Genomic DNA, 20,994 nt, shown 5'->3' with positions numbered 1-20,994 from the left:
GAACCAGAGGCCCAGAGAAAATCCTTGAGCAATCTTTCTAGCTTCGTATAAGAAGCTTTGGATGGAGCCTAGCAGGAGGAGTAATACACATGAGTGGCCACAAGAATCTTAGAGCAAATCTAGAATTTTTTCGCTAGGGAGAGTAGCTTTGTGATCCATTAGTCGAGCTTTTTGCTAATCTTAGCCAGCACAACATTCCAAAGATCCATAGGCGATGCCTGGAATGCAAAAGGAATGCCAAGAAAGTGGATGATTTCTTCGTGAGCAACCCATTTCCACTCAAACTGGCTGAGCCAAGCTAGAGCCAGCAAAAATGACTGGCAGAAGCAGAGCGTTTTATGCCATTGAATGACAGAACCAGATGCTTGACAAAAGGTATCTAAGCAACTTAAAGCATTATTGATGTTTTCTTCATCCTCTAAAAGAGTGAGAAAAGAATCATCAACAAAGTGTCCATTGACTAATTGGGAGGATGATTTAGGGAAGGAAATGCCACGAACCAATCCTGAGGACACAAAATGCGCAAGTAAATATCCAAAACCTTCCGCAGCAAGGACATAAAGTGCATGAGCTCATTCCATCAGACAAGGTTGTCCGCTAGCTCTTGTGCTTTATGTCCTTGCTGCAAAAAGTTTTGGATATTTACTTGCGCATTCTGTGTCCTTAGGACTGGTTTGTGGCATTTCCTTGCCTGAATCATCCTCCCAATTAGTCAATGGACACTTCACTGATGATTCTTTTCTCACTCTTTTAGAGGATGAAGAAAACATCAATAATGCTTTAAGATGTTTTAAGATGCCTATCATAATTGCTTATTCTAAAGTTGGTCAAGTCATTTATGTAGAGATACCCAATTTCACAACTATATTTGATAACGGTTTAAATTAAATAAATAAAACAAAAGAGAAGACTATAGTTAACATTTGACGTGATAGAACACAGTAATGGACAACCTTAAGAGTTCAATCACTTATCTACACGTTTGGATAATGCCCATGAAATCGACGAGATAACTAGCCCGGGTGGTAAATACCAGGCGCCGCATACAGCTGGAGCCCGGAACAATAGTTTTGTGCGGAATGAGACAAAGATCAAAGACAACTAAAAAGCAATCACAACAATCAAAACCCAAAAGGTGAGATAAGCTTTAATCAATCATTCATAGTCCAATTATATTCAATCCTCTTATGTGACGCTATAGGAAATTCGCGGCAATGATTTTTTGAACACAAGAAATAGGGCCCTAATTAGAAATTTTCGAATATTGAAAAATTTCCACATGGGAAGTCTACTGGATTTCTCATTCTATCTGAAGACTGGGTGGTAATCAGAATCAGAGAAAATGGCTGCAAAGCTTTATATTCTGCAAGTATATCGGACCATTTCTTTTCTTTTGGGCCATTGGGTTCTGCATTGTTCGCTTTGTCATGAGAATGGGGTTTCCTTTGCAAGCAGGTACTATTCCTTGTATGGGCATGTAGAAACAATGGCAGAAGAGATTTACCGCGGTGCCAGTTCATTGGAAGGTGTGGAGGCTACCCTTTGGCAGCTCAATTGTAAGAAAATTGTGTATATTTGTTGTCTGAATATGAATTGTCATTGGTTATAATTTATCTCCTCTGGGCAACTCAGAATTTTAAGATTTTTTGGTATTAGTGATTGCTTTAGGCCCTTGGTTTGTATTGAAATGGGCTGCAGAGGTTTTTACGATTTACTTTTAATTTCTAAAGATTCGTTGTATCCAACCCTGGCTGAATATGGCCTGTATTACCGTTGCCATTTCAACAAGCAAAGCGTGCCAGTCAGAGCAATTTCTCTGCCCTTTCATTTGTTCTTCCTTTAATTTGTTAATGTGGAGAAGACATTTACTGGCTTTTAGAGATGGAAGTCTAGATGGAGATAGTATTTATCGATATGTTAAAAGTTCATTTATGTGATTGCCCTATCCAGGATCGGAGAAATGAGAAATTGAAGTTGACTGGTGTACTAGATTTAGCACACTAGACTGTACAAGATTCCTTGTCAAGGCCAATTCAATTGGAAAAAATATATGGAAATTGGGACCTAGCTTCTGATCTGGGTTGTGGTCTCTGATTCTTATTCCAACCGCAAACATAAGGTTAACCACTGGTGATTGCTTAGTTATAGATCATTAGGATTCCACTGTATAGAATATCTGCTATTTGCATGCTTAACTTTCCCATTTGTTAAGTTTTTGATGGTAGCAGTTGTTTATTTTCTCACAAAATTTACTTTGGTGGATTGTTAAATTTTCATGGCCCGGGGCTTAGAAGGTTCATACATGGCCTGTATAGTTATGTGCTGTTCTCCTATAGAAAAAACATCAGGTGGGGTGTGCCGTCATCATGGCAAACATACTGTTAGCAATTTTTGTTTGGTCAGAGGTAGCTGAGGAGATGTGGGTCGCCCTCGGCTTTTTGGTGATTTCTAGGTAATCAATGTGGTTGTACCATTTGGTAACCCTATTTTATTCATGTGGGTGTCCAATAGATTAGATAAATTTTCATTCCTGGTAGGCGGAGACGAGGGTATTGGACTTTTAGGTTTTTGCAGTGATCAGTCATCCATGGGTAATTGTAATTATTGTTGGTCCTTCACAATTGCTTTGTATCCTTTGCTAGAGAGTTTTTGACAGATCAACTAAAACTTGGTCTTTTAAATAAGCATGGTTTTGAGTCACGAGCTACACCAGTTTAAAATTAAGAATGGTTTTGAGTCACGAGCTACACCAGTTTAAAATTAAGAATTGTTCTGCTTTACCTGTAGACCATGTAGTGTTGGTCTCTAATGGCACCTTGAAATAAATGTATCTGTTATTTTATAGTTTGGAGTATATGTTGTTGCGGCCAGTGCATCTTGGGAAGTGAGTTCTTTTCATCTTTGATCCGGTCTCTGTTTTATCAATTATGGTTGTATAGTCAGTTTTTGCTATAGGATGTTAGGGACTTTGGAGTATAGATAATAGGATTTGATTCGAAGAGTAGGAGGCAAAAAATCTTTTATGCTGAAGTATAGGATTTGTACTTATTGGGAGGCCTACATTCTGATCAATTCGAACATCAAGTGAATGGATTACACTGAAATCCATTTTATTTCAGGGTTACTTTTTACCATTTTTTTCTTGCACACATAAAATAGGTGATAATTTGGAGTTTTCTGATTGGAACAAGAAGTAGAAGGGGTCATAATCATGTATGTTGGAGTGGGTTAGCCCAATAAGGATTGTTTTTGTAATGTAATGTCTCAGGATTGCAGGTTCCAGAAACCCTTCCGGGCAGGGTGCTTGACAAGATGAAAGCCCCTTCAAAAAAGGAAGTTCCCATTATTACTCCTGAACAGTTGGCAGAAACAGATGGCTTCATATTTGGATTTCCTTCATGCTTTGGAATGATGGCAGCACAGTTTAAAGCATTCTTGGATTCTACAGATGAGCTATGGAAGTCTCAGAAATTGGCTGGTAAACCTGCTGGCCATTTTTGGAGTACAGGATTTCATGGCGGTGGCCAGGAAAATACTACTTGAGTTGAATATCTTGTATTTTAAAAATCTTCTGTGGTTATTAGAATCAATATTTAACTTTTTGTTGCTTACAAGCATTTTCCATGTTTTGGGATAATCATATTATATTATCATCTTCAAGGCAATGAGAAACATGATGGATTGCATTTCGCTGTTGCTTAGAATTCAGCTCCCAACAGTTTTTTTGGTCTGAGAAGGTAGATGTAGAATTTACATTGTGCTCTTTTTCAAAGAGTGTGCAGAAGTACAAAGCATTACATCTGATTTTAGTTTTCTTTTGAAGCATGTTTTCTGTGCATGCAATCTCCTGAAATATCCCAGAATTTTCTTTAGATGTTGTGTTTAAAATTACTTTTTAAATGAAGGGAATGCAAACTGCAGTTAATATGAAATATGGATCAAATCTTGTGTCATGTCCCTCTTTTAGCGACATAATTATAACAGGGGATTTGCCTATCATTGACTCTCGTAGGCAAATGATTATGGGAAGAGGGTCGATTTTGTCTTCCAATTAAGTAAGTGGGGCCTACTCATTCCAATATTAAATAAAGGTTGTATTCTAACTTTATAAAGTTAATTATTTAATTTTATAAAGTTAATAATTGTAGTGCAAGATGATTCCGGATAATTTCCAGAAACTTCTCAGCAAAGGAGATAAATAGAGGACATAGGGCTCCCATTTGAAACAAGCGTTGTTGTGGATTCGATTTCTATTCCATTTGGAGCGATTTTTAGCCATTGGTCTGCAAATTCTCAGACTATCTTTGGGAACGATAACTCCCATTGATAGGCAATTTTGAGGGTGTGAGATATCATCCGAATTATTGCGAATTTGGAAGTGATATCACAGTTACTTCATCTGGACAGAGATCTGCGGCCTAAGGCCATTTTATGACCATTAAGGGATCAGGTAGAAGGTGCTGTCCGTGGCAGGTTTGGAGGAATTAGTGGAAGCGCATCACTAATCAAACAACTCCCTAGGCAGGGCTGAAAGTCATTGCCGGCTTACCGTTCTCAAACAGATTCAGTTCGAGCAAAGGGGAGGGTGAATTGTTAGGGCCCGGCGATAGAAGCAGCCAGTTTGCAGAGGAAGTATCAAATTTACTCCTTGGTCTTACCCGAACCCAAACGTCTCAGACCGCACCAGGATTGGGCAATTTTTGGTGATAGAATTGAAAGGAGGACAGATCGCGTGGAAAAAATAACCAATCCAAACTCCGTCTTCCGTTTTCAGCAAAGCAATCATATGGAAAATATATAATTGTGGGTCGCAACCGTCGGATTCAGGGCAAATCATCTAGTCAAGGAGGAAGTGCCAATTGCAACGGTTCTGGAGTATTTGAACAGGACCCATCGAAGGTTGAGAATAATACTCAAACATGACCATCATCGCCATTGCATTGGGAGTTTGGGAAATTAATCGCAGACCCAGTATAGCTCGCCGCAGGAGATGGAATTGATCTTTGACCCAACCGCAATTCGATTGTCTGAAGCGACTGCGGAATCAACTATGGGAACTAATGCACACAGACTCGAATAGCAGATTACCCAGGGATTGGCGGCAGCATCAATTTTCTTCGGGACAAATTTGATAAACTCATGGAGACAGCAAACAACAGGTTCGTTCCACAGGTGTGATTTGGGAGAGGGGCGTCTCTGCAATTTTTCTGATCTGCCACCAGTTGTCAAAGGGATCACTTCGCATTATGGATAAAGAACATTGAAGAAAGCTAAATGTATTGCCAATGCAAAATCAGGTTCTTTAGATATTGTTTAGCTATCTATATTCCATTTGAGCTCTGATGTTCAGTTATTGAATCAGTAATGAATATTGTTGCAAAAAGATTCTTCCATGAATATTGCTAGTAGATTTATTTACATCATTTTGGCGCTTTTCATAATACAATCTGAAGGTTTCTTGATAAGTATTTGACAATCGTCCCAATCCAGTATTGCTCTTCTTTGACCCATATAGTAGAGGGGATATCTCAGTGGTATCAGAGCAGTAGTCCTGCCATCCTGATTGGGTAAAAGTACTTTAATTTCCGGAGTTATATTCGAGAACCATATTCAAGAACAGGGATATGGGTGAAAGACAGAGTCCGCCAAGATTTCCCAGAGTCAACGATGATGAAACCAGAGAATTTTACAGAATCATGACTACCGGACAACAAGAAATAACTCAGACACTACAGGCTTTGACTACCATAATGGAAAGAGTTATTCAGCCCAGGATTCAGGATCAAGGAAGAGGCACATCTGATCACGATGATAGGAGTGTGGCAGGATCACAAGGTGCTCCTAGGCGCAGATCATGGACAGCAAATAGGCCTACTCGTCCCACCTTCCTAAGGGAAGAGGCTCAGGAGATGGGAGAAGACGATGCACCAGAAGATTTCCAGGATGATCTTAGGGTTGCTACGGCAGAATGGCAAGCATTACCCCCGCATGTGCGTGAATTATTGAACTTTGATCGATATCTAAACCAAAGAAGAGAACATATGAGGAATAGCCGCCAGAATAGGAGACCTAGAGGAGGTCATGATAGTGAGTTACAACGAGCTGTCAATAAACTTACTTTGCCTTTTTTCGATGGGAGTGGTCAGATGACAGCACAAGCTTGGATTCATAAGTTGGACACCTTTCTAGCGTTAAGGCCTATGTCAAAAATAGATGCCATCAGGTATGCCACCTTGCATCTGGAAGGCGCAGCTCATGATTGGTGGTCACATGGAATGGTTACTTTGCAGCACAATCAGGTAACATCATACCAGGACTTTGTGGATAGATTGGTTGAACGTTTTGATAAGAAGGATCCAGAAATTTATTTTCGCGACCTTGCTCAGTTAAGACAGTTTGGCAATTTAGAGGTTTATATTAGCGAATTTCAAAGGTTGTCAGTCATGGTACCAGATGTATCGGAAAGGAGGTTAGTTATCTTATTTACAGAAGGATTGTCTGAACCCCTCAAGGGATGGATTAAGGCATTTGACCCACCAACACTGCAGGAAGCCATGAGGAAAGCACGAAGTATGGAACTTACAGCCCCTTCTAGCCGGTTCACTCCCAAGAATACTACCTCTTTCAAAGACAATAGGAAGTTTGATAAAAATAAAGGGAAGAGCATTGAAACCAAAGGGAAATCTACCACACCCCTAGATACAGAGGCATTAAATGACTTGCGAAGGAAGAAATTATGCTTCTATTGCAAAGGTCCATATGACAGGGATCATGATTGTCCCTTGCGACCAAAAGGAAAAGCCAATAGGGTTATGTGGGCATATTACGAAGGATCAGATTCCGACAGTGCGGCAAAAGAGGATGAACACACTAGTTCAGAATCTGAGGAAGAGACAGGAAAGTCAGAACAGAAAGAAGAACCTGAATTGCATCTACAGCAAGGGCGTTTGTCTAGTATTCAACAGGAAGGATCTTTCAGATTACGTGGTGTCCTAGCAGGACAGAAGGTGATTACATTAGTTGATATCGGAGCTACACATAACTTCATTGATGCAAGATTGGTTGAGCGTCGTGGTATTAAGACAGAAGAATTCGAAGGTCTTCGAGTACAGGTTGCTGACGGATACACCCTTAAGTGTAACAAGATAGTCAGAGACATGCCTTTACGCCTGAATAATTATGAGTTCAAAGCGGATTACCACGTGGTCAATATGGGTGATTTGGATATCGTTTTGGGAATGACATGGTTACGTTTATTGGGTGAGGTTACCTTTCGACTCAGGGACATGGAGATTAAGTTCGAAGTAGATGGGAGGCAGCATGTATTGAGAGCTATTCGGAATAGTGATATCCGAACGATCTCTCTTAGACGATTGGAAAGATTGGTGAGACATGAGGACCTTGAATGGGCAGCCATGTGTACTCTCATGCCTACACAGGAGGAACAACAAAAGACAGAATATCATCCCAACATACAGATATTGAGGGAAAAGTATAGTAAGGTATTCAGCGATATTCCACCTGGTACACCACCTGATAGAGGGATCGAGCACATCATCGAATTAGAAGAAGGTGCTAAACCAGTCATGATCACTCCATACAGGCATCCCAAAAGGCTTAAAGACGAGATAGAAAAAACCATCAAGGAGCTTCTCGCGATGGGACACATTAGACCTAGTAAGTCTCCTTTTGCTTCTTCAGTAGTTTTGGTTAAGAAGAAAGATGGTTCATTACGGATGTGTATAGATTACAGGATGCTAAATAAGAAAACCATTAAGAATAGATATCCTATTCCACGGATTGATGAGCTAATAGATGAACTGCATGGGGCATGCTACTTTAGTAAGATTGATTTGAGATCAGGTTACCACCAGATTAGAGTCAGAGAACAGGACATTGAGAAGACTGCATTCAGGTGCCATTGTGGGCATTTTGAGTTTGTAGTAATGCCATTTGGATTAACCAATGCACCAGCTACTTTCTAGTCCACCATGAATAAGGTCTTCCATCATCAGCTGAGAAAATTCGTGTTGGTATTTTTTGATGATATCTTGGTATACAGTCGAACATGGCAGGAGCACATGGCGCATCTAGAAACAGTATTGAAGACCTTGCAAGAAGAGTCCTTGTATGCCAAAGAGTCCAAATGCGATTTGGGAATGATTGAGTTGTTATACTTAGGTCATATTATCAGCCGAGAAGGAGTACGGATGGATCCTGATAAGATTCGTGCTATTGTGGAGTGGCCTACTCCTGAGAACCTAACTCAGTTAAGAGGATTCCTTGGGTTATGTGGCTTCTACCGCAGATTTGTTTGCGGGTATTCACGACACGCGGCCCCTATAACAGATTTGCTTAAAAGGGGAGCTTTCGTTTGGACAGCAAAGGCACAGGCTTGTTTTGACAGATTCAAGGAGATCATGACTTCATGTCCGGTACTAGCATTGCCTGATTTCTCGAAACCATTTGAACTCCAGTGTGATGCCTCAGGAGATGGTATTGGGGCTGTTTTGATGCAGGATAAACACCCAATTGCATATGAAAGCAGGAAACTCCGTGGGCCAGAGAGATCATTCAGCATTTACGACAAGGAGATGTTAGCTATCATGCATGCATTAGCTAAGTTCAGGCAGTACTTAGTAGGTGGCAAATTTTGCATAAAAACTGACCACAACAGTTTAAGACGTTTCCTTGGGCAAAGGGATCTCAATGATAGGCAACAAAAATGGGTCAGTAAGTTACAGGCATATGACTTTGATATATCTTATGTTAAGGGCACACAGAATGTGGTGGCAGATGCCCTGTCACGCAGACCACATCTTAGTTCAATGATTGAGATCTCTGAGGATTGGAAGCATCTGATTATTGCAGAATATGCCAGAGATTCATGGGCATCTAGGATAGTTGATGGGACACTTGTTGATACCAGGTATACACTTGTGGATGAATTGATTATTTACAAGAGCAGGATATTTTTAGTCCCAGGATCGAAGGTGAAGCAGTTCATTATGCGAGCTCTTCATGATTCACCTATAGCTGGTCACCCCGGATACTTTAAAACATATAGACAGGTGCGAGAACGGTTTACATGGAAAGGACTTAAGAAGGATGTTTTGCAGTATGTTCGTGAGTGTTCCGTTTGCCAACAGAATAAACAGGAGCACACCTTTCCAGCAGGGCTTCTACAGCCACTTCCCATTCCGTGTCAGAAGTGGGAATGCATATCCATGGATTTCATTACTGGGTTGCCCAAGGCTCAGGGACGTGATTGCATTTATGTGGTGGTGGATAGGCTAACAAAATATGCTCATTTCTTTCCCATCACCACTACTCATACTGCAATACAGGTAGCTGAAGTATTCTTCAGGGAGGTTTTCAGGTTACATGGGATACCCCGCAGTATTGCCGGTGACAGGGATAGTATATTCTTGAGTCATTTCTGGCAAGAGGTGTTTCGATTATGCGGCACTGAGCTCACACCCAGTACTAGTTATCACCCGCAAACCGATGGGCAGACGGAAATAGTAAACAAATGGGTGGAAGGCTACTTGAGGAATTACGTAGCTGATCAACAGAAGGCTTGGGTAAGATGGATTTATTTGTGTGAGTATTGCTATAACACCACTTTCCACATGTCTATCCAAATGACACCTTTTCGAGCATTATACGGCTATGATACACTCAATTTCATTGACTTATTGATGAGTGATGTTCGGGTTCCACGTGCTGGGGATTTACTGCAAGAAAGTAAAGATATCATTAGTTCTCTACGTGATAACATCGCTCGAGCACAGAATCAGTATAAGCAATACGCAGATCAAAAGAGGACGGAGAGAAGCTTTGAGGTGGGCGACATGGTTTACTTAATGCTTCAACCATTTCGACAATCTACTCTCAAAAAGAGTGGGTTAGAGAAGCTTAAGCCCAGGTATTATGGACCTTTCAGGATCATTAGGCGAATAGGGGAATTGGCTTGTGAACTTGAACTTCCAGCAGACAGCAAAGTATATAATGTGTTTCATGTATCACGTCTCAAAAAAGCATTGGGACAGAATGTGATACCTTCTGCAGTATTACCGCCTTTGGATGATGAAGGGAAATTGATCCTAGTACCGGAATTCATTTTAGGAAGCAGAGAAAAACAGCTCCGCCGAAGAGTAATCAGAGAATATTTGGTTAAATGGAAGGATCTACCAGTCGAAGATGCTACTTGGGAGAATGAGACCATTTTGCAGCATCCAGCTCTGAGATTGCTTGAGGGCAAGCAATTTCAGGAAGGGCGGACTGTCATGTCCCTCTTTTAGCGACATAATTATAACAGGGGATTTGCCTATCATTGACTCTCGTAGGCAAATGATTATGGGAAGAGGGTCGATTTTGTCTTCCAATTAAGTAAGTGGGGCCTACTCATTCCAATATTAAATAAAGGTTGTATTCTAACTTTATAAAGTTAATTATTTAATTTTATAAAGTTAATAATTGTAGTGCAAGATGATTCCGGATAATTTCCAGAAACTTCTTAGCAAAGGAGATAAATAGAGGACATAGGGCTCCCATTTGAAACAAGCGTTGTTGTGGATTCGATTTCTATTCCATTTGGAGCGATTTGTAGCCATTGGTCTACAAATTCTCAGACTATCTTTGGGAACGATAACTCCCATTGATAGGCAATTTTGAGGGTGTGAGATATCATCCGAATTATTGCGAATTTGGAAGTGATATCACAGTTACTTCATCTGGACAGAGATCTGCGGCCTAAGGCCGATTTATGACCATTAAGGGATCAGGTAAAAGGTGCTGTCCGTGGCAGGTTTGGAGGAATTAGTGGAAGCGCATCACTAATCAAACAACTCCCTAGGCAGGGCCGAAAGTCATTGCCGGCTTACCGTTCTCAAACAGATTCAGTTCGAGCAAAGGGGAGGGTGAATTGTTAGGGCCCGGCGATAGAAGCAGCCAGTTTGCAGAGGAAGTATCAAATTTACTCCTTGGTCTTACCCGAACCCAAACGTCTCAGACCGCACCAGGATTGGGCAATTTTTGGTGATAGAATTGAAAGGAGGACAGATCGCGTGGAAAAAATAACCAATCCAAACTCTGTCTTCCGTTTTCAGCAAAGCAATCATATGGAAAATATATAATCGTGGGTCGCAACCGTCGGATTCAGGGCAAATCATCTAGTCAAGGAGGAAGTGCTAATTGCAACGGTTCAGGAGTATTTGAACAGGACCCATCGAAGGTTGAGAATAATACTCAAACATGACCATCATCGCCATTGCATTGGGAGTTTGGGAAATTAATCGCAGACCCAGTATAGCTCGCCGCAGGAGATGGAATTGATCTTTGACCCAACCGCAATTCGATTGTCTGAAGCGATTGCGGAATCAACTATGGGAACTGATGCACACAAACTCGAATAGCAGATTACCCAGGGATTGGCGGCAGCATCAATTTTCTTCGGGACAAATTTGATAAACTCATGGAGACAGCAAACAACAGGTTCGTTCCACAGGTGTGATTTGGGAGAGGGGCGTCTCTGCAATTTTTCTGATCTGCCACCAGTTGTCAAAGGGATCACTTCGCATTATGGATAAAGAACATTGAAGAAAGCTAAATGTATTGCCAATGCAAAATCAGGTTCTTTAGATATTGTTTAGCTATCCATATTCCTTTTGAGCTCTGATGTTCAGTTATTGAATCAGTAATGAATATTGTTGCAAAAAGATTCTTCCATGAATATTGCTAGTAGATCTATTTACATCATTTTGGCGCTTTTCATAATACAATCTGAAGGTTTCTTGATAAGTATTTGACAATCGTCCCAATCCAGTATTGCTCTTCTTTGACCCATATAGTAGAGGGGATATCTCATCTTGAAAACATGGTCTTTTTTCATTATTTATTTTCTCATCTGTGTGTGTTGGAAGAACTTTATTTCCGATTAAGATAGTATATAAAGCTACAGCTGCTGCCTACATGCATCAAGTAACTGGTCTGACTCAGAATTTTAACATTAAAATGATATACCCAGAGATTGGAGTAGTTTTAAAGATTCCCACCTAAGTCATTCCCCTTTGACTTAGCATATCAGTTGCCTTCACATATAATTACAAAATAGATAACAAGTTTATAGACCACTATGCACAATATAAAATACAGACTCAAATTAAAGACCATTATTAATTTATTAATCCCAAGGACCAATAATGTTGTTACTACAGTCTGTCTTGTCATTGGCAAAAGCACCAATGGGCGGGTCTACTGCACTAGAGAAGTCAGCTGCATCCTCCAAGCTTGATCTACTTTTCTCCTCTTGTTCTGTGACCTTTTCATTTTCGTTGTGCATATTAATGTGCTTCTCTTTGGTAAATTGCTTCAAATTATCTAGCTCCTCCTTGTTCAGCATGTCAGAATAGGTGTCAAAATAGTAAGCAGGCTGGATGTCTTCTTTATAAATTATGATGACACCTTCACGAACCAGAATCAAGTACCTGCCCTTCTGGATCTTTAGGGCTTCAGAGATCTGAGACATTATGTAAAAGTGTGTGAGATCAAAATAAAACTCAGTAGGATCCCTCTTCATGTTTTGAGAGACCTCATCATTCCTTCTTCTCCAAAGATACCACAAGACCTCAGCAGATAAAACCAACCAAATTTTATTTAACTTAGAATCAAACTGGTGCAGAAGCACCCAAATAAAGAATGTACATATGCCAATCAGTCACTACCGAGCGTCAGTTCTGCACGAGCCGACTGGAGGAGTTTATCTTGGGATTTGTACAAGTCCTTGTGGAGTCTGTTTACCCAATTTTATATTGTTCTGGAACAGTCTATAAGCCATTTTGGCAAGAGATAAGGATCTAGATTTTTCTGTAAGCCATTTTGGTCTCGTAGGGTCGGTTTTCCTATTTTGTAATAATCTAGAATGTTCCATAGACCGTCTTAGCAAGTATAAATAGAGTTTTAGGTTTAGGTTTAGGTTTAGGGCAAGTTTTTGGATATGTAATTACGGGGAGAAGAAATCTGTAAGAGAGCAAGTGTATATACTATTCATTTGATGAATTAATTAAGAAGAATATTATTATCTATCTCTGTCTGGTGTTGGTTCCTTTTGGTTTTTGCTTCCGTTGAGTTTATCTCTGCATCACAAACTCATAATAAAAACCAATAAGCGTCTCATGCCTTTAAGTATCTGGATAGATATTCCATGTAACAGGCCGACCAAGGAAAAGGGACCAAACTTTCCAAGAAAAATTGCAATCAAAGAAAAGATGTTCAAATGTTTTTCTACGTCCACAAACATCACATGTCAAATGTTAATACCAACAGATGAAAGGACAGAGCCTGCAACTAGCTTTTTTAACAATAAGAGCCAGCAAAAACATGACTTCTTAGGTTCAAGGTGAGAATGCCACATCCAATTAAAGACAATGTGCCATCTAGAGTTTGGCCAGCTAAGGCCACAGTTTTGATTAATCCAATTGAAAACAACATAGTCCTCCTTTAACATATTAATGTATTATATATTTGCTTTGTAGAAACATCCAACAAGAAAGGACCATCAGACCATATAACAAACAAGGCTGGTGGAATGGGGCAACCTTGCCTGATAGACCTCTCGAGAGGGATGGACATAGATAATTCTTCATTCACATCTATTACTAAGAAGGAACCTTTGGATAGGAGAGAAATTCATTTGCAGAAGTAGGGAGGGAACCCAATGCTTGTAGCATACCAACAACAAATGATCATTATACTCTGTCATAGGCCTTTTCAAAATCAAGGATGATCATGGCAACATATTGTCTGTCTTCTTTAGCCCAATTCATAGCCTCCCAACTGGTAATCAGATTCTCCAGAATATACCTCCCCTTTATAAAACCAGTTTGTGTAACAAAGGTAATCTTATTTAGAATGTCGGTTATCCTTTTGGCATGGAGCTTGTAGGGTTATGGGCCTCCAATTTTTAACCTGTTTTCTATCACCACTTTTTGGAAGTAACTTGATTACTCTTCTATTAATGTTTTCCCCAAGGAATCCTTTTTCAAAGGCATCTTCACAGGGTGTCAATAATTCCAAACTGATTGATTCACAGTTTCTTTGTAGAATTCTATCAGGGGAGACCATCAATTCCTGCGGACTTCCCATTGGCCATTGACCTAATAGTATCTTCATTTTCTTTTAGCTCATGTTTTATTCCAACACTATAGCATATTTTCTTGAGATTCTCTTTGGAATCAGTTTCGGATACTTATCTAAGGCTTCTTGAGTCTTAGCACCATGTTCAGATGATAACAGGTCTGTATAGAAACTATAGAATGCTTCCCTGATTTCATTATCATCCTTAGTAACATTGTTATTGACTTGAATTTCATCTATCAGTTGTCTTTTTCGCTTAGCTCTTATAAGGTTGAAAAGGTATTTGGTTCCTCTATCTCCCTCCCAGAGCCAGTTCATCCTTGTTCTTACCCTCTGCCCCTAAGTTTCATAATTCTGAATTCTTCTTAACTTGACCTTGGTCTGGGCCAACTCTTCCTCTAGCTGTTTATCATTTCCTAGATTTTGAATTTGTCTCTCATGTACAGTAAGCAATTAATCCTTTGTAACTGAGCTTCCTCATTGTGTCTATCCTTCGCCTTCTACCTGCCAATATTCTGAAATATGTTTTTCAAAACCTTCACAAGGTTGTCCCGCTGCTCTCTTGGGGAACTATTAGCATTACAAAATTTAGAGGGACAAGTGGCCATCCTAATGGCATCCAGGGTATCTTGACTATGAAGCAAGGAAACATTGAGTTGAACAAATTTTGTTTACTATGCCTGGTATTGGGAGTACATTGATCCTCAGAGCAAATACGAGTAATAGGAGAATGATCAGAGATATTAGCTGGATGAACTCTCACAGGGGAGTGCCTAGAAGCCTGTTCAAAGGAAAAGCATGAAGCATCAGCATACACTTTGTCCATTCTGCAATATACTCTTTATTTCCCTGATTGGTTGTTACACCACATATACCAGATATCTTCAAAACCATTCTTGTTTCTTGCAATAGGATCAACCACCTTGAATTTCCTCTTAAGCTTGGACCAAAAATACTGCCCATTTCTTTTCCATGTATGTTTCACTCCACATTTGTCATCATTATGCTCAATCATGTTAAAATCACCTACAAACACCTAATGAGCAATTGGAAGGTTATTGGTTAACCAGTCCCAGAAGACAACTGTCTCTATAATCATTCACACCATAAACATTACACGCTCCTATCAGTTTGTCTTTTACTTTAAAAAGCACCCATTGAGCTCTTTGCTATGGGGAGGAACCTTCAGCTTCAAGTAGCTCAGCCTATTGGGGACCAATCAGGATGACAACCCCACCTTTACCTCTCTCTTGATTGGTGAACTGACATTTTGCTTTGTCCAATAAAAACTTCAGCATATTAAAAGCATAGTATCGCACCACTTAATTTCTTGTTGACATATGATATCTTTAGCAGATAGATTATTGCTCCATTTCTAACAACATATTATCTATCTGACATCTCCAGCCCTTGTACATTCCAACTATATGAATATTCTTCATCATCATCATTTAATTTTTTGTGGGTTCTTGATTCTTGTAAAGCTTGTTGAAACACTCAGGCATATCTAGGGTTTTCTGTTTATATCTATCTCCCATAGAATTAGAACTGTTTTATCTTTCAATGAATTTTCTTTTTCTCTTGGCATTTCTACTAAGCACTTCAGCAAACTGGTCATTGCCTTTAGGCATTAACTCCTCAAATGTCTTGGAAGGAATATATTTATTCTAGTTACCCATCTCCGAAAAGGGATTTGTTGTTCTCATCTGAGGGGGCAATCTGTTCCACAGATGATTGTTTGAGTCTCCTAATCCTCTCTGCCCTTTCATTAATGGTTTCAAATGCAATCTATTGTGCATTCTTTCTAGTAGGAATATCTTTGTTCAAATGTTTACTAGATCGGGGGGGGGGGGGGGGGGGGGGCAGCCGGGTTGGCAATCGCTTGAAGTAAGGGATTGGAATTAGTATTACCATTAGCCAAAACAACTTCAAAATCTTCTTCAAAAAGAGGATTAGCCAGAGTAACAAATTTTCCATCAATTTTATCATGTTCACCATTAACATTAGGATCTTTATCGTTAACTTTAGAGCAACCATTTGAGTTATCTTTATTGCTAGGGTTTTCTTTATTCTTATGACCATTAAAATTAGGATTTACCCCCACATTATTGTTAGGGCTTACATTGAAAGCTTTCTGAATATTTTTCAAGGATGAACAATCTCTCCTTATGTGACCATTCAGATTGCAATGGAAACACACTCCTAAATTTCCAAGCAATGAAAATTCCCAAGCAAATGATTTTCCTTCAACTTCTAAAGCAATGACCTCTGGGATATCAGTTTCCGACTCAAGTGCAATTAGGACTGCATTCAAGTGAGGAAGGGTTACCCTTGATTCTTCCACTTGTAAAAACCAAGCCCAACATTTTCAACATTTGGGGAATAAATGGCCAGAATTGTAGCTGAACATTATGCATTTTGACCCAATTAGTGGATGACCAAGAAACCACTTGGTGACCATGGAAAGGCCCTGAATAAAGATTGCCCAACATTCCATTTTTTTATAAAGAACCCTTTCTTGCATACTGATTTTTAAGAAATGCTACTACGAGACCTCTGTGAATCATTCTACTAAAATTAACAACAATGCCAAACTTTTTTCCCTGTACATTATTAAATGAGTCATCGAGAAAATTTCTAGCTGGAAGAAATTTATTATCCATGCAAACAGAGAAGGTAGCAATATTTTTCAAATGAGATTGTTTAGATTTGATAGCTCTCACCATATTTTTGTTAGGAGAAAGGGATAGGGTTTTCAAACCATTTGGAGGAGTCCTACCCTTTTCTCCCCCTCTGTGGTATGCAGTTTTGAAGACGCCTCTGTTTCCCACTCCACTTCCATTGGCTCCGGTACCCATGCCTCCCTCTGACCCCAAATTTGGTCCTCAACAGAATTTTCCATCAAAGCTAGCAGTTGCAGGACACTCTGATCAAGATTTTTCTGCCATGGTAGACTTACACGATGGTTTAAATGCCTTGGCTGTCGTCTGAGTTTCACCATCTATGACATTCTCTTCTGTATTAATAACTTTATTATCATTCCCATTGTCTTGCACTTAATTAATTGCTCCCATGCAAGAGAAATCTCCCAGATCCCTCGGCAAGCGAAACCCTAAATGGCACAGTAAATTCATTAAACAGGCCACACATATGAAGCACAAAGGAAAGAAAGTTTGCAAAGAACACAAAAAGAAAATTGCAAACATATGAAGGCAACACAAAAGGAAAACAAGGGGAAGGACACCATGTACCCTAGAAAGAAAACTACAAACACACGAAGGCAACACAAAAGGAAAACAAGGGGAAGGGCACCATGTACCCTAAAAAGAAAACTACAAACACACGAAGGCAACACAAAAGGAAAACAAGGGGAAGGACACCATGTAGCCCTGCAAGTACAGGGGCACACTCCATGGAGATTGCAGGGTTCTCTGCTAGAGAGCTCCATTTGCAGTGGGAATTTTTGAAAGACCTAAGTTCTGTGTGTTGGAAGATTTGGCAACAAAAGAATGAAAATATGTATTTCAAAATCAATTCAAGATCATATATACATTTTAATTCGGCGCTGGTTAATCTTGAGACAAAATGCACCAAAAACAAAAAAAAAAATCAAACATGATTCTTTTTCAGATTCATGAAAACACAGCGAAATTTTCTCAAAATTTTTGTTGTTTTCGATCACAAAATATACAGATCATGAAGATCAAATGCTGAAAATTTCTAAAAATTTCATTGTGTTTTTCGTTTTTTTGAAATTTAGTCAATGGTGCAATTTGTAGGGAGGATAGCTGTGTCCTTTTAATTTTACCTTCTAGGGATATCTTGGTTGTATGGTGACTTGGAGACCTGTCTCACACCCCCTGAGAAACACCTTGAGTACCCGAGATGTCTCTAGACTTCCTGACTCACAGGGTTATTTTGGCTGCCACCACCTATAATCTCTGAAATCTCGACCAAAAATTGGCGTCTCTTTCCACAAAACTTAGGGCAAAACATGTTAAAATACAAAAAGTAAGGCAGATAAATAAAACAGGCCTGCATATTGTTTCATGTTAATATTTTTGATGATACAAAAATCTATGCAAAGTTATAGTGGTCAGATATGGTAACAATATAGACTTTTGAGAGGGACATAAACAGTCATGTGACTGATTTCCTGTCATTATAATGGTCTAAAGAGAAATCGCCTTTACTATTTACTGTTTTTGAAGAACTGATTTACTATTCTTGTTTTCAAAGTTTAATGCCATGATATTTTCTGAAAATTATCAATATTTAAAAAATGGTGTCTCCGAAAATCTATCTATCCTATTTCTGAAAATTAGCCCTACAAGTACTGGTCCTAGTCTCTGACATCTGAAGTAGCCCTGTCCCCTGGTGACTATGGTTGATAGCTTCTTTCTTCTAGTCTTTGCTGTTGTACTTTTCAGAGGGAACATGTCAGGATCAGCGTTTTATTACCATAATAGGTTATTTTTAGTTACAATTTCCGGATAATGGCTTTTAAGGATGTCTTGAGAAGGAAAGATTAATAGACACAACTTTTGATTTTATTATCCTATTCCAAATACATAATTGGTGCTACCAAAAACAAAACGTCAACTATAATAAGTTAAAACACGAGGTGATGATTTAATTGCACATGTTCAGAATCCAATGGAAAACAAATTCCATTTGAAGGCATATTGGGGTTTATATCTTCATGTCTCTGATTTATATTTATTTTTCCATCAGACTTCTCTGTCTTTGCAGAAAATTGGTTGATACTCCACATCCTTAAATTGTATTTAACAATAATTCCATGATTATTTTTGACAAAACTATAAAGAGAATGCTTTTTGAAACCTAGTAAGCAACACCATAAGGAAATTAAGATCAGCTGGAAAATTTAGGGCAAAAATGGAATTCAAGATGGAATAATGAATATTGGAAGTCGGAACAGAGAAAATTGAAAATTTGTGATTCTTTTACACAGTATACATTGCCTGATGCTTTACTTATGTGGTTCCAAAACTAAACAAGCACTTAGTTCCTTCGCGGATTAAACTATGTTCAATTCTACCACATAAAAATTATAGAGACAAAGATCTCGCCAAATCAAAAGTATCTAGCTGAGATGATCACAATAATTTTTTTAATGCAATTTTATTGAGAACATTCTTCAGGAATGTTCTACCTGGGGCTAGACTGTCATATATTAAACTGGTGGTTTTGAAATTAACGTGATAAATATGGTAGCTACTTAGGATACCTTGCTTCAGAAGTTAATCATTTTCATTTTCTGCTCTTTTTCGAAAGGTATGCAAGTATACTGTATGACAATACTCAAGATTCAAAATAACAGAGGACATTTTCCTAAGGACTGATAATAACTCAACTGAAATTTTAGTTGTTTCCTATTAAAATATGACAGTCCAAACCCATCAATGTATAGAATTTCTTTGATATCTTGATCTATATGAAATATATTAATGCTGTATAAATGTCTCTTTTATTTTAATGGTGACAGGTTGACAGCCATTACACAGTTGGCTCATCATGGGATCATTTTTGTCCCTCTGGGGTATACTTAAGGCACTGACATGTTTGAAATAAATGAAGTGAAAGGTGGTTCTACCTATGGTGCTGGAACTTATGCAGGAGATGGTTCACGTCAAGCAACTAAACTGGAGCTAGATCAAGCATTCTACCAAGGGAAATATGTTGCCAGCATGACTAAGAAGCTAAAATTGGCTACACAGTGATGGATAGAATGGATAACTTAGTGATCCATAAATACATTTTATCTGATTTGGCTAGAAATTGTTGAGCCAAATTAGAAATTAAGAAGTCACTGTGATGAAATTGTAAAGGGGTAAAAATAACAACAAATTGAAACTAATTTTTTCTTTGAAATTTTGTGATTTTTTTACCAGTATTGTAAATGAATAAATGCTTAAGCTTTAAAAAATCTGCATTTATATATTTTACATGTAAGTACCATTATTTGTGATTGGTACTTTGGAGTATCCTATCAACCTGAAGGGTGGGACATACGAAATCAATTCATCTGAATAGATTATCTTTCTTATATGTCAGTATTCTCAATCAATGCCTAGAGAAGAAATAATAGTAGTAACCATCTACTGGTTGCCTCTAGGGTCTGGATAATAGTGGCAACTTAGTGAGGCCCATAATGACCCTGCAGTTATCAGGGCTAGGGAAGGCCTTAACAATAAAAAATGCCGAGCCTTCCATAGGAATCAACTTATTTAAGACTGCCCTCATAAGTACTCCTAATTATAGGTTTCCATGAATCTATACCCTTGACCACCTTGAAACTAATTTTGGTAGATGAGAAATACAATGGTTGTAGAATTGTTCTTCCATCTTGAATCTGACGGAGTGGCATAGGACTAGGTCTCTCTAGTATTAGCCATTCCACATCAATGGAATGTGGGATCCTTCAATCTGTAGCATTGAGTGAGTGAATTGGCAGCACAGGCATAGCAAATAGACAGGATTGGCGTTCTTTTCAGTTAGTTTAAGTTATCTAATAGACTACAATGGACGAGTTGATCTCATGCCCATCAACTAATTGTCTGGGACTGCCATCAACTTAGGCATAGAGTAGTTTGAATTCCAGAATGTCATTAGTATCATAAGAGGTGGTGTGCCTAATAATTTGTATTAGACTGGTAAGTTTCAATTTGTAGGTGTGTTATTGAATGAACCGTAAAATAAAATATGTTAATTACTGAAGTATACTGGGTATGGTTGTTATGCTTGTATTTCTTTGAAGTTTTTACAGTGGTATGATAGCTGAAACATGGCCAGCTTAATGGAGGTATATGAAAAAGGATGATGTATGCTAGTGAG

General features: G+C 38.8%; 1 protein-coding gene across 4 annotated transcripts; it reads left to right on the top strand.

Moving 5' to 3' along the window:
* Nucleotides 1-958: 958 nt before the first annotated feature.
* Nucleotides 959-20,086, top strand: LOC149531767 (NAD(P)H dehydrogenase (quinone) FQR1-like). 4 transcript variants are annotated; one of them, XM_089809168.1, is made up of 4 exons: nt 959-1,135; nt 1,456-1,526; nt 3,269-3,478; nt 19,646-20,086. In XM_089809168.1, the coding sequence occupies exons 1-4, from the start codon at nt 1,080-1,082 to the stop codon at nt 19,648-19,650; spliced, it is 342 nt and encodes a 113-aa protein (XP_089665294.1). In that variant the 5' UTR covers nt 959-1,079; the 3' UTR covers nt 19,651-20,086. The 4 variants fall into 4 exon arrangements, 3 of the variants coding, with proteins under 3 accessions (XP_089665294.1, XP_089665295.1, XP_089665293.1); XM_089809169.1 differs by lacking the exon at nt 959-1,135 and adding an exon at nt 1,142-1,365; XR_016358549.1 differs by lacking the exons at nt 959-1,135; nt 3,269-3,478 and adding an exon at nt 1,142-1,365 and having other exon boundaries at nt 1,456-1,556.
* The last annotated feature ends 908 nt before the right edge of the window (nt 20,087-20,994 follow it).

Source organism: Cupressus sempervirens, chromosome 11, assembly GCF_028749045.1.
Source record: "Cupressus sempervirens isolate cs-2001-9-10 chromosome 11, ASM2874904v1, whole genome shotgun sequence".
NCBI lineage: Eukaryota > Viridiplantae > Streptophyta > Pinopsida > Cupressales > Cupressaceae > Cupressus > Cupressus sempervirens.
The sequence above is the reverse complement of the archived record's forward strand: the minus strand, read 5'-3'. Positions and strand labels throughout refer to the sequence as shown.